At 36.5% G+C, this 15,595-nt stretch overlaps 1 protein-coding gene across 2 annotated transcripts in view; it reads right to left on the bottom strand.

The window, feature by feature from the left end:
- Nucleotides 1-15,595, bottom strand: part of CTNNA3 (catenin alpha 3) — a 464,394-nt gene that overhangs the window by 109,170 nt on the left and 339,629 nt on the right. For both annotated transcript variants that reach the window (XM_082765467.1, XM_082765468.1), the window contains one exon: nucleotides 5,618-5,818. In XM_082765467.1, coding sequence (XP_082621593.1) covers nucleotides 5,618-5,818 — 201 coding nt within the window. The remainder of the gene's footprint in view (nucleotides 1-5,617; nucleotides 5,819-15,595) is intronic.

The following is a 15,595-nucleotide window of genomic DNA, read 5'->3' as shown; positions in this document are numbered from 1 at the left end:
AGTCCTTCAACAGCTTATTCGTTCTACATCACCTGTAGGTATGTCTTAGGCAAGACAATAAAGTCTCTGAAAATACTACTCTTCCCCTATTTTGGCTTAGATGGCATGCAAAAATAAAATAAAATACTTTATGTCAGAGTGAACAGGATAAAATGCCACAAAGCCTCCACGTGTTACCTCCTTGGATGGTATCTTTTGAGGGAATAAAGTTTTTGAATTGGATAAAATATATAATCCCTACTGCAAACAATTCTGACAGTGGACAAAGGAAACTGTCAGTTGCTTAGCATAAGCTATCACTACAAGTCTAGGAACCATTGTTTGAAAAAAGCAAATAAAGCAACTTAAAAAATACAAAGTTTATGCATGTAAGTGTGCAAGATACGGACATAAATGAAAAAAAAAAAACAAAAAAACACAACAGAAGAAGCAAGATCAACATCAGATAACACTAACATCTCTACTTGCTGAGATAAATTTCTTTCCCAGAGAAAAGTACTGCAGTAGAGTTAATCCATCAAGCTGAATCATTTAATACAGAATTTTCACAGAATTTCTAGGTTGGAAGAGACCTCAAGATCATCGAGTCCAACCTCTGACCTAACACTAACAGTCCCCACTACACCATATCCCTAAGCTCTACATCTAAACGTCTTTTAAAGACTTCCAGGGACGGTGACTCCACCACTTCCCTGGGCAGCCTGTTCCAATGCCTCACAACCCTTTAGGTAAAGAAGTTCTTCCTAATACAGTGCTATACAAGCGAAGTCCTTTCTGAGGTAGAGTAGACCAGTGTAAGCACAGAGGCTATGCAACTGATCACACTGGAAGTGAGAGGAGACTCCAGAAGGTGTCCAAGACACCATTCTTGGGACCAAGAAATAAACATAAATAAATTATTTAATTCCAAATTCTTCAAAGTCACTGGAAACAACATGCAAAAACATTGCCCATACAGCAGACAACTGGGTCAGGATGAATTGAATGAGTTTCAGGACAAAACCACAAGACAGCACTTCAGAAAAGGTTAACTTGAACTTGTAAGGATTTTAAACACAAACCAAATGTCTCCAAAACAGGTCTACATTTAAAGTGTTTGGCCCACTGGGGCCAAGGGAGCTTGTGGAGCTCACTCATGTGGAGCTGCTCACATTGACACATGAAGAAAATGCGCAAACTGGCGATGCATAAATGCACAAATTTGAGAAAGTCTTTAATTAGAAATAGTCCTAATACAGCTCTCACAAGTCCCACAAAGGAGATAATCAGGCCAAAGATTTCCTTGGTATCCCCTTGGTATAGCAAAGAAGCATGTATATGTAACACCCAAAAGAGATGTTCTACAGCCTCCTAAGTAAGTTATGGGACTGTTTGGATATGAGATTTTCCTTGACTCTGAAATGTCTAGAAACTCGTACTTACCCAGATGATGAATTGCTTAAAAAACCCTTCCCATCTATTCTGCTCTTCAATTCCTAATTATAATCAGCATTGTTGGTATCAGGTCTGATAGATCTGATGTCCCTCTGAAGAATTTTTTTGGAATTCACAGCTATGTACATGCTTCTAAATATTTTCTGAAGCAGCGAGACAATTTCAAATTCATGTTCAGCTTTAAATTTGGTATCACCATTCTTATAGATTAAACTCTGTCTTAATTTATGTTCAGTCATATTTCAAATGGAATGGGATCGATATTTTGTGTCTTGCCAATGGCAGTTTCAGAACAACACCTCCAGCTGATCTACAATTTGAGAATAGAAACATGCATTTCATTCTAAACGTACCTTCATCAGTATTTCTAAACTTTACGTTAGACCCTATCCCTAAGTGAATCACACAAGGCATTTCACGATTCTGCTTTTAAAAAGCTGTGGAAAATGGGCTCCTCTACGTCCCTCAGCCCTACTAGCATAAGAACAAGTGGACTCAAAGCTACAGTGACTCACAGTTAAAAGTGCTGGCGCCTTAATACAGTTAAAGTATTTGTCTCCATCCCTTTTCCTTATTTTCGCAAGATCCTTAAATCTAAATAAATAGAGGATTTATATGCATGTATACATACCTCTATATAAAAAGAATGTGCACTTTATACATTGTATTATTATACTTTGACATGAAAGAAACAATGCTGACAATATTTACAATAAACATAGGCTTTTTACTGTATCAACAGGTAGATACCATAATATAAACTGTTTACTTAAATTTAACTACTGCAGATTCTGGAAGGTAGGAAAATGAATAGACTGATTATTTAAAATTACAGTACAGGGTTACTCTTCCAGTTCAGAAGTGGAAATACCTTGTGTTTCTATAATCAGCCTTCCTTAAAGGTTTCATTTTGCATTCATGCAACAGTAAACAAATCCTATCAAAATGCAAGGACCTGCACTTTTCAATCTAATCAACAGTACCAGGCATTAGGAATGATGGAGAGGTGCCAATATTAACGTTTTCAGTCTTAAACATAAAAGAATACAACCTGCACCTCTACCATATTTGCATTTGCAAAATCAAGATAGGAAATGCTGGTTTCAACAACTGCCTTCATTAAGCTTGTAGACCACATGGTTGAACATTCTTCTCCCCCATAGTCAGGAAAGGTTTCACACAGAACATGGAGCATTCGTTTCCAGGGCATGATTCTCAGTGCTGATCTCCTAACATCTGGACAGGGATGTTGGTTCAAATGTTTTGCACATTTCTTTTCTGACCACACAGCCTAACGTCCTTCCCACTAAAACCTGAAAAGAAGATGAGATAGAGTAGCTCCCAATGTCATCTTGACATAGAGCTGGGATGTACTCAGAGTGCTCGCTCACACCAGGAGGGGGCGAGTATTCCTGCATCCCACATTTAGCTGTAGCCTCATTAACCTGAAGTGTCACCTCTCTGTAGACACAAGGGCAGTCCAAACCAACTATCTGCACCATCAGATCACATACTGTCCTCCTGCATTCTTCTGCCCCGTTATTTTTAAAACTTATCCTATGGACAACAGCCTCCTTCAATATGTGAGCCTGGTGAATGCCTAAAGCAGGTCCATCCAGTGGAATGAATTAAGCAGCTATTTCGTAGCTTAACTTTGTAATCACATACTTAACAGCATAATGCATATACCAAGTGCAAATCAAGGGCTAAAAAGACAACCTTTATTCTGGTATAACTGAACTTTTAAGAGGTGGACTCCACAACCTTAACAGTGTTTTGACAGAGCTTTGCTGTTTTTTTGCTTATGGTTTTCTTGTTGTTGGGTGAATGGGAAGATGAGAAACAGAGGAGAGGAATAACAAATTGGAGAAAGCAGATACTCCAATATACAGTACTATAAAATCTGTTTGTTTAAAAACAACTGGTATCCGGACAGGACTATGTAACTTCAACTAGGAAACTAAGCAGCAGCTTTTAATACCTATTGTACAGCAGTTATTAAAGAAGTATTTGATGAATAGCTAATTTTGGCATCTTGCTGCATGATGTCTTCCAACAGAAGAGATTCAGTGACCTTAGGCTTTCATGTGCATTTTTGCAGTTTCTGTGTAGTACACTATTATTCCATAATTCTATTTTCACTAACTGTATACTCCTCCTCTTATAATGTCTCTTCACTAACACATTACCTTTTCATTGAGCATAAAAGATGCATTTCACTGCACTGTGTTAGTCATGCAAACAAACTGATGGCAGAAAATATGCGAACTTCTTTTCTAGTAAGGTCACCTTGCTTTCAGCTGGCTCCTAGAAGACCCAGCAGTAACTACGTGCATTAGGTTAAACTTGAGCGCTGCAGCTTACCTGCATTTTTCACGTCTCTTGAAGCAGTAGAAAAATAAAACTAATCAAAAAATCCTCATAAGAATTTGAAGTCTTTTCACTGCAGATCATATAAATAAGGGTAGGAATGAAAAGTACATTTTTCCTTTTACAGCTCCTATTGAATTATGTGAAGTACAGGACTTTTAGGTTTAAAGTACCACAAAAAATTTTGATCAAATGACACCGTGCTTGATGTCCCTTGACACAGCCAGATATTCCAACCCAAACCAATTTTATGCTTTGTCTTTTTTAAATACACAGATTTATATATATGTATATATATTTTTGTCACAGCAATGCAACAGAACAGAAATCCACATCAACTCCTGATGTGTTTCAATACCACCAGTTTCAAGAAAGAAGAGCTCAGTTTTTACATAGGAATAAAAACTATGCTTTCCTGTAATTGCTTCTGCCTTAACTATATGTCATAGTGCTTTCAAAAGTTACGAAAACATAACATTATGTTCCAAGTTCTCAGATTTTCTCATCAAAATGTCAGAAAAGGAGATAAAACCAGGCAAGTCTATTCCAAAATCTTCTCACTATTCTGTCCCTTTTGCAACTTCTTTGGTATGTCAGTTCACTTGTTTCACATGAAGGCAGTTCTGTCCTGGACCTATTTGAACTGATTAAAAAAGTGCTCAAACTTCCTGTCTTTTCTCACAGTAAAATAAAGTAAATGTCAAGCAAACATAACGTATTAGAAACCTGTTTAGACTGACAGAGCTAGCATTCAGACTTCTATGTTCATGAAACTGAATCCTCTATTTCAGAGACACACAGATTACCAGAAAACTTCTTAATGGCAATACCACCCAACTATTAGACTTCCAGCCACTGAGAACATGTAAGTCCTGGGGTCTTTACAGACTCCTAGTGTATATACTGAATCAAAAAATATGAGGCCAGAGATTAAGTGTTGTAGGACACAAATAGGATTAAAATCAATTCTGTTCACACCCAAGTAGCCTCATGCTTTGTAATGCCCTTTAAAGAATAAGTAGAAAAAAACATCAATTGGAAATGGCTGACAGTTCGCTTCAGTTTCTTGTTGACAGAAATTACATTTCAGACATGTAAGATCGTCTTTCACGAAAAGTAGCACATATAGTGACACAACTGATATACTTCATCTCTCCTGATCTTCCTCCAGCCCCTCATACCATATTCAGCCTTACACTGGTTACATTAAAACCAGAAACCATTTATAGAATAGGACTGTTACAATCCAGCTTCCAATATGGGGATATTCCAGTAAAGAATACTCTCTTTAGTATCATGGAAAATGAAATGGACACTACTAAATATTTTAAGAAGTTCCAAATTCACATAGCAAAATTGAATATGTCTGAGAATGTTTAACCACCGCACAATAATCCTTCAAGAGGTAAGTATAAACAAATCATGATCCTGCTTCTATGTCTCTACAAGCTTTCATCTGCATAAAACAGATGTGCTGAGGCCAGTAAAACAGCCGAAAGCTGCTGCCTCGTCAGTTACTAGTCTCCAAACATTGCTAATTACATTTATGTAAAAACCGTAGTGAAAGTTCTCTAAAAGTTAAAAACCCTTACATGAATTATGTAATTTAATTTTTAAAAGTTAGTTTTGAACTGTATGGTATCATTATAATTGGACAGTATGCTGAAAGGAGATAAGATACCATATAGTGAAACATCAGTGCATTATTAATTCATTAGATCAGAGAATCACAGGATTCCTTTTAAATGTGACGTATAAAATAATGCTTTTACAACTAAAGAAACTGAGAACACAGTTCAGAAATTAGACTTACCATTCTTGGTTAAATACTGAACATTCTTCATCACTCCTTCAGTGTAAGCCCCTGGCTCATAATTGTCCATCTCACCCGAAACAATATGAGCTACTCTTGAAGCACGCCCTCGGATCGCACCTGCTGCACGATCTAAATTGTCAGCATTTTGCTCTCTCAGTGCGATGATACACTTGTTTACATCCTCAAGAATATGGCTTTCTGCAAATAAAACAACATTTATTTTTAGATGGCACCTCTTACAACATTGGACCTATTTTAGACATTGACTAGATTTTCTTCCCAATTGAAATACACTGGCCAACATGAATGGAAGTAAAACTTAAAACATGACATTTACACTGAACTCTACTTGAGATCCTTAAAAACAATTTACTCATCTGTAGAAAAGTAATGTCATACTATCCTACAGGCAACAACAACAAAATGGTCAGTTACAAAGTGCTAGAAAACATCAAAACCACAAAACCTTACATGTATCATGAATATTTGTAGTATGAAGGAAAATTTAAAGGGATTATGGCTATTATTTATTGTTGAAACCTTCTTAAACCATTGTGACAAAAGGAGCTACTACAAGATGAGCCTTTGCCAAAAAACAAGTGCCTAAACAACTAACTTCTTTCATGCCTGTGTGTTAGGATCTTCATGCTAAATCATATTAATAGAGAAATATTTTTGGCTGGTATTAAGACTTCATAATTAGATACCAAGTAATTTCAATACACTACATTATTACAAAATGCATGTTGATATTTTACTGTAACAGTTACATCTTTTATACCAATACACTTATTGCATTACTATGTATATTTGATACAATCTTAACATTTAAATATGTGCAAATATAGCTCCCAATAAACATATGTAATCACTTATCAATATATAACACAATTATGCGTTACTGGCTTCCTTTTACAGCTACATTATTTCACTGTGCCTTCTTGTCTCACAATACCCTCCCCTTCAGCTATCTGTCATGCCCTAACTAAAGAATTCCTCTTTCCTCTTGTTATGCTTTCATTCCTACAATATTTTTTCCCTTATTAGAATTCCCCTCGTTCAAATTCATCACCTCACAAACTCAAAACTACATTGAAAAAATGAAGAACTGTATTTTTCTTCATCTTTTCTCAGTATGACAGTTGGTTTATTGCCCACTTGATTTAAATCATCTGCTGCAGTGTATCCAAAAAATACACATTTTTACTATAATAATTAAAACACATATGTATGTCATAATTACCTTTTAGCTGTACAAATACTAATAGATTCAAAATACTACACTCCAAGTACAAAAATGAACATGAATTTTGGGACAGGCAGGGAGATGATGTTAATATATGTGAAATTCATAAGTGACAGAGCGAAATCTCAAACAAGTTCCTCGATGAGACACTAGAGGGGTTAAAAAAGATCTTCCTAGTGAAATGCTTAAAGAAAAAATAAGCATGCACAAAATCATCCCACTAAAGGGATGACAGATGCAGTAAAACATGATTATTCTTCCACAGTACTATAAAAAAAAAAAACACAACAGTATACATCACAGTAATTGCTATCTTCTGAATATAGCGAATATTTATCAAATGTTGAAGAAGCCATGCAAATGTTAAAGTAAAATCAACACACAGTGGAGAGCTGATCTTTGTTATACAGTTAACAAAAGAGGTACCCAGTGGTGTCTTTGCTAAGGACAAGAGTTGAAGTAAACCAATTCTGTCTTCCTTTGAGATTAAACACATTTCTAGTGGAAGGTGTCCCTGATGATGGGGGATTGGAATTAGATGGTGTTTAAGGTCCCTTCCAACCCAAACCATTCTATGATAGTATGATATTTGGAAAGTTACACAACTCTTTTTCTATAAGAGATTATTATGCTTCTTTCTGAACATCCATCTTCTCAGCCTTTCCAGTGGCAATATTAAAGTTACATTTCTGCTCAACAAAATAATTCTTGATAAACAAATTTATAGCAACAGGAAGGAAAAAAGAACATCATCAGGAAGGAAGACAGATGAAAGAAAAAAAACACTGGTATTAAAGTAAGAAATATGGGCCATAAAACTAAAGAGTAACGGACCTGAGCAAGAATTCTGTTCAGGCTGGAGAACAGTACCAGGAATGTCAAGGGTTACACATAGAACAAGTATGTGGTATTATATTAATATTCCAGTCTATAATACAAGTATTGAAGGGCATATCCTATTTCTTCATAGACAAAGTAATCTAAATATAAAACTGAATTAAACCATATAAAGGGTAAAACCATAAAATGTAAAAAAGAGTATGTTTACAGTTTTGAAGCTTAAATGCTTTTCAAAAGCATCTGTTAGTTTTGATATTGAATTTCCTTTTCTACAAAAACCTAAAATCTGCTGTCTCTCAGAGACTATTGTAAAACAACATTAGAAACACAAGATGTGAAGGTAACAGATCTGTTCTATCTTCAGAAGTACCATTTTAAAACTTCTCTTACATTAAAGCATGAAATAATTCACAGTATACATGATTCTTTTTAACTCAGATGACTGCCATTCAGTATATCAGCATTAAATTACATTTTATGTTACACAATAAATTGTAAAATCATGGTAACCTGAACAGACAAAACACATCGAACAGGTAATCCTGAATTACAAACTGCATCTAGCATGAGTATCCTGGGATTCTGTCTATACAAAAATTATGAATTCTGGTTCAGCTTACAGAACAGCTACATCACAGAATGCCTCTGTGAATATGGAAACACGTATTTGTCCCTGTCCAAATCCTTTCCTGGACACGTCCACAATATCAAAGGTCAGCAGAAAAAGGGAAGTTTACTTGTAGTGACTTTGATCACCCTGCTCAAATTCTGTAACTACTCCCATGGACTATCATCTCCATGAGAACAGGGCAATAGCAAGACTGGTAACTATTGCAGTTTCACTGATTCCAACTATGCAGAAAAAAGGGGCAAATGGCAAGATGCAAAGAGACATTTTGGTAACTATCCTGTGCTACTTATACAGGTTAATACTTTCTCTTTTTTCAAGCATCTTTCCCTTTGTGCCTTCCACAGCATGAGACTTAAAAACAATCCAGTGTGTGAATGTGCACATGGTTGATAAAGGCTGAAGCACAGACAGAAATGCCCTAAGGGTTGACAGGCAAAGAATGCAGGAGAAAGGACTAACAAAAAACCAATTTTGTTACCACAGTTATGTCTAAAAGGAAGTACAAGTCACCATTACATTAGGTTTATTACTGTTGATGTGTTAAGAAGGAATTAGATGCAGCAACCTCTACCTTTGCGTGAATACACTGCTTTTTAACTGCTTAGCAAAGATGACAACTAAAGGGTTTAGGGGCTTTGTAAATAGAAAGGTACAGTTCTGATATTTACTAAGTGAAATCTCAACCATAGAAAAACATAAATAACTTACTACCTTGAATTATATGTATCTCAAGTTACTTTCCAATAAAAACTGCATGTGGCCTACTACTCTATATGAATGAAAATACTATATAAATGGCACATATAATGGAAAGTTCACTTTTTCCAAACCCTTTCAAGAGAAGTCAAAGGCAAGACTTCCATGGAGAAAGAAAAAGCAAACTTGAGGCCAAAAGCTTTACATAAATACCCTTAGACCTGGCTTGCACATCGTAACCTGAGGTCCCCATTAGCTGCTTCCTTCCAAATTGGTAACACTCCTTTTAAGTCTTTTTAGAACATAATTATCAGAGCATGGAAAAACATCAGGAGATAACAATTAAAATATAAGACCCTGCAAATACCATGTTTCAAAGATGACCAAAACAGAAACAGATTTGAATAACTGCATACTGTCCATACACCTTGTACTAGAGTATGTGTCCTTATCTGCTACATTTTTTCTTGCTACATCCCTAATTTTCACAACGGATCAGATGAGAACTTGACACAAGTGCTATGCATCAAAAACTCATGAGCTCTTGTCAGCATGACAGAATGCACAGAAAATACACATGCTCAATGAGAACAAATGGCTATATTACCACACACTGGTAATACTGAGTGGTAGCCTTTCTGAATAGCAGAGCCTACATGAACAGTCTCACTATAATCTGAAGCTCTTCACAGATGAGGTACTTCACAATCAATAGCTTAAACACTGCTTAACTTATTTTCCACAGGGCATTTTCTGTTAACATTTGTCTTAGAAATTAAAGGAAAAAGGAGAAAGACAGCACTGATGACAGGCCAGCTGAGATCATTTTAACCTGCAACTTTCTTACAAATGCTTCCTCCTATTACATAAAATACATTAGATAATTTTTTATTTTCATCCAAGTATCCTACATTCCAAAGCAGAAAAGGAAGTTTACGACGATGTACCATCTCATTGTTCTGATTCAAAATATTTCTTTTAAGAGTTAATTCTTACAGTGAATTGACAGACTTTTAAAGAACTTGTTAGATTGCCAGTCACCACAGCAGCTATCACAAGTGGTGCACTGTACCTTCTGATCTTCCTTTGGGATCTTGGTGTTAACTATATTGGTCAAAACTCTTCTCTCAGCTGAGCTAACTATCATATAATAAAGCTGGTTTGGACAAAGACATTACTCAGACTATCTCTAGGACAAAACTAGTGGCTCTTCCTTAGCATATCATTTGAAGAAAAAGACAGGTGATGCCCTTCCACTCCATATGGCACTAGTAAAGCTTCTGTTAAAGCACTTTTATTAAAGTTTCTCCATTCAGTTCAAGAAAGTTGTAGGCCAAATGGAGACATTCCAAGAAAATTAAAATAGAAAAATATTAGCAATTTAAGAAATCCATGAAGAGACATTAGAAAACTCAATCCGTCTCTTGAAGAAAAGATGGAAAATAAAACATACTTGCCTTTAATGCCTAAACCAATAAATTGGATGTAGAAATGTATTGATATTTAAACACAACCAAAATTATTCCTCTATCATCTGTTGTCATGACAAAAGAGCAAGCAAAGAAACTTCATAAAATAAGTCAACTACCTTTCCAACCACTCTTCTTCTTCTATTTGGACCAAAAATAAAAATAAAAAATGCTGCACTGAATTCCCATCTCTCTCCTACATACCAAAGTTTAGAGAACACTCAGCACTAGATCTCCATGAGCAATCTGGTGAAGCAGATTTTCTCGGTACATGGGCCTCTTTTACCAGTATTAATAGAATATCTACATTCTACATGCAGGGCAGTGTCTTAGTCACTTTTCAAGCCAGAGATCACTGGTAATCTCTAAATGTTTTAAGTCACTGGAAACGTCAATACAAGAATTTAAAATAAAGAAGTGTAAATAAAGAATTGCTCAAAAAGAAAAAAAAAAAGAAAATAGATGTCCTATCTTCTCTGATTGTATTAACTGTATTAACATTCTATCTGCTAAAATTAAGAAACTAGATGATATTTTCTAATATGATTTGCTGCTAATCTGGCTGGCAACACTGCTATTCTGTCTCAGACCAAGAATGGTATTGAGCAGCATGGTTCACAACGATACAATATTTACTCAGCAAATAAATTCACGATGCTTCCAAAATGCTCAATTTTAAACACATACAACTGGATATTTCAGTTTTAATACCTGTAAATGCCTACTGTTATATCCATCTTAAAAAAGGCAAAGAGGAGGATGCAGGAAGCAATGGCCTTCACCTCTGTTCCTGGGAAAATAATGGGAAAAAAATATTGGCCTCCAGTCCAATGAAGGACAGAAGCCAGCACTGTTTGTTCCCCATCTTCTTAACAATACCAACTCGAGCATGACCAAACTGATTGTACTCAGTGACAGAACATGAAGATGAATGTGGGCAGACATGAGTGGATTGCAGTAAGTTTCCCCTCAGCAAGGTAGTGAAAACTCTTCCGGATCTATCACTATCTCTGCAAGATAATTTTTGAAGGGAAAGAGAAGCAACAACTCTTTGCACTGATCATTTTAATATGTACATTTTCAGATACAGACACTTCATCCTGAAGTATGAAATATGACCTTCATTTTTGTTTACAGGAAATGTTTATTTAAGTTTCTATTTCTTTTGTATTTTACCTCAGGGTGAGTAACATATTGGCTGAGTTGGAAGCTTGTCCTTGAGGTTTGTTTTCATTCACATATGCATAAATGATTCAGTCATTAGCTTATAAACTCAGAAAAGCTATAGAAGAAAAAAGCAACAACAAAAAACCACCACTATCTAAAGAGTAACAAAAGAAAGAAGAATATTTCTTCAAGACACTGCCTATTAATTACAGAATTGGAAGCCCAAAATGATTAGCTTAATTGAATAATGAAGTTTTCAAATTACAAAGAAATTCACAAGTGAGAATCTTACAGCAATATTAATCTTTTAAAGAGTTTTTCTTCTTTCCATCTTCCATTTTAACATAATCCCAGTAAGCTTTGGATGGTTTGAGATATTAACTACTTCTGTCTTTTCTGTCAATTTCTTGGGAAACAAATTCAGCCTACAGACAGGTTCCTGGATTTTCAGCTTTCCATTCAGTAGCCTGATGTATTCCAGGACAGCATGTTTAAGACCTTCTGCTTTCCTACACCCTTACATGAGCCAGGCTCTGTGATCTCTGAAGACAGAAGTACACTGCAGAAGCATACAGCCATCTATATGTCTAAAAATGGATACTGATAAAGGAAAAATGGATATGAAGTAGTCAAGAAGCACCGACACCTGGACTGGCAAGAAATAAAAAGAAGCAAGAAAAAAAGAAGTACCCCAGCTGGGTATGGGTCACTTCTCTAACCACAGTCCTCTTCTCCCCAGGCCTACAAGATCAAGGAAATGCCTCTCCAAAAACACACAGTGGTGACTAGCATATATACAATTTTCCCCCAGCCTCTTAATTTGGACTTCTCAATTTCAACATACCCTTCATAGGTCATCAGAGAGAAACTGTATGTTTTAGGGGCAATTCCCCTCATCCTTACATGTAAGTGTATTCAGCTGAATTAGGTCTTCAAAGTGCCCCTTTCTCTCCTTTCACTATAAAAAAGCTGCAAACGGTTAGCTCAATTTTGATTCTGAAAGCTACAGGAGATGGTTCCATATTCCCAGTATTCATGACAATATGTAGGGCAACAAAGAACGATTTTTGATGCATTAGTACTCTGTAATATGATGCAGATTTTATAGGACAAGAATAGAAAAGTAGTTGAAAATTGCAGCAGAACGTGAAAAAGAAAACTACAAAGCATAAAAAGAAATGTATCACTCTTCCACAATGTAAATACACTTTTATTCAAACTATAAATGTGCGTAACTGTATTATCAACTACATTCTCCTAAAATTGTATTGTCTTCACCCAAGTAACTACAATCAACTTTCAGTAAAAACCTACAAAAGTTGTAATTTGTTCTCCAAAAAAAACATATTCAACAACTCCAGTTTCTCGCAGCACAGCAGAATGAACCCCTTCAACTTAAATCTGATCCTGGCAACTCCTGAAAAGACCAACTAGAAGGCCCTTTGGCCTAGACTCGTATGCTAGGAAGCACTGAACTATAAGATCTTTTTTCGTCTCACCCACTGTGGACAAACAAGGACGCAATGCTATGACAGTAACATCAGAATTCATGTGGTATATGTACATCTCCTAGATCTGATCGCAAATACAAGGACTAACAAATGGTCCCCCTTTCTATTCCACAGAGAAGAATACTTCAACAGACTTGTATTATAAAACCAGCTTTACTAAACTGCTCCAAAAAGTACCCCTACCATTTAAAAATATTCGCACCTAATACTACAAGCATTTCCATACAGATCCAAGAACAGATAACTTAGTTAATCAGCATATACGCCTCATCTCCAATGATACTTCTTAGAAATAAATAACATAGCATGATAGGAAAACATTGCCAGGTAACCTTATCACAACATTAACAGATTAATTGACTCTGGTCTTTCACTTCTTTACTAAGATGTGACACTGGTGAAAAAGAGAGAATAGTCAAAATGAAACAAAATACTATCTGAAAAAAAAAAAAAAGTCAGCAAAACTGTGAGGATAATGAGGCTCACAATAATAGAATAGTTGCTCAAAAAGGTTGTGAAATCTCTGGACTTGGTCTGAAATTAGAGTTGAGATTAGTCAGAGTTGGCCAAGCTGTGAACTTGTGTAGGAGGGTGAACTACACTTCGACGTTCTATCCTGCCTGAATGACTTACAATTCTGTGATACAGAGAAAACATGGTAAGAACTTTGAGCCTAGAAGGACACAGTCTAAGGACAGAATCACAGAATCACCTAGGTTGGAAGAGACCTCCAAATCACCCAGTCCAACCTCTGACCTAACACTAACCAGTCCCCCACTAAACTGTATCACTAACAGCTAAATGTCTTTTAAAGACCTCCAGGGATGGTGACTCCACCACTTCCCTGGGCAGCCTGTTCCAATGCCTCACAACCCTTTCGGTAAAGAAGTTCTTCCTAATATCCAACCTAAACCTCCCCTGGGGCCACTTTAGCCCATTCCCCCTCGTCCTGTCACCAGTGAGGGGCCCAAAACTGAACACAGTACTCGAGGTGCGGCCTCACCAGAGCTGAGTACAGGGGGACAATCACTTCCCTAGCCCTGCTGGCCACACTGCTTCTTATGCAAGCCAGGATGCTGTTGGCCTTCTTGGCTACCTGAGCACGCTGCTGGCTCATATTCAGCTGACTATCAACCAATACTCCCAGGTCCTTCTCTGCCAGGCAACTTCCTAACCACTCAACTTATCCAGGCTCTACAAATTACTGAAACATTCCCGATCTGCATCAGCAAGTCCTTTCTACACATTTGGTCATAAAATTCATCAGAACATTTGACACCACCTGTCAGCTTTGTTTTCTTTCTTCTTTCTTTACTTAAGACTTAGCAATTATTTTTCACGCTTCCCTTTTACCATTAGATGAGAAGTTATTTGCCTTACAAAATCTTATTTTACAAAGTACATGTATGTACATTCAGTTCACAAAATACACAGGACAACCAGTTTATCTCCACTCCAGGCCTCACATTTTTGTTTAAATGGCAATGAATATCCAAAGCATTTATTATTCTCCTCAGAACATCCCCTCTCAGAAAACACAGGACAGTTTCCCTTTTGCCAACTGTACAGTCCTAAGGCTTCTTTTTGCTTCTTTTTCCCAGCAGATGAACTACAAAGGGGTAGTGGGGGGGGGGGGGGGGGGGGGGGGGGGGAATTAGGCCTTCCCTTCCGCTTTGGGAGGTGGGGTGAGGAGGTGGTGGTTTTTTTCCCATCATTTTTTTGTTCAGTCCTGTTAGCTTTTCAGCAGTCTGTTAGGAGAACTGTATGGGACAGAGTTCTTAAATACAAGAGAGACAAGAGAAGATTCTCATTCAGCATATGAGCAGAAGGCTGCGTCACACACAAAACAGTCCACCAGCCTTTGCTCAGTCTTCTTTTACCCCATTTGCCCCTTTTGTAAGCAGAGTTGCTTACAGAGCTGATAAATTAAAGCAGAAAAAAACTACCAAAAAAAAAAAAAAAAACACCACAAACAAACCACGTTTTATTTTCATTGCTAGGAAAGCAGAGATTCAATTTTCCATATCATTTGCTTTGCCAAGAAAGAAGAGCTGAAGTCTGCAGTTTTATTGCCTTAGGTGAAAAATGACTTGGCCCTATACAGGGCATAAATAAATCTGTTTTCTGCCCTTCTATGGCTAGGAAATAGAAAATTTATTGTTGCTTTCTAAATTCCACATCTAAAACCCAAATCTATCTAAAATATTACTAACTTCATGAAAATCTCTCTTCAAACTCAGAAAGTCCTTAGTAAATCAAAAATCCTTAAGTCTTAAACTGACAAAAGCAATGTTTTCTGAATAACGGCTTACCTCAAAGAATTAGTTCGTGCCAGGGATTACACAGAATTTTTCATTCAACTCAATCCTTATCTTATAGGTAATGAAAATCATTTAAACAGTCAAATAACTAACC

The sequence above is a fragment of the Aythya marila genome (assembly GCF_965140915.1).
Source record: "Aythya marila genome assembly, chromosome: 7".
In the NCBI taxonomy this organism is placed as follows: Eukaryota; Metazoa; Chordata; class Aves; order Anseriformes; family Anatidae; genus Aythya; species Aythya marila.
The sequence above is the reverse complement of the archived record's forward strand: the minus strand, read 5'-3'. Positions and strand labels throughout refer to the sequence as shown.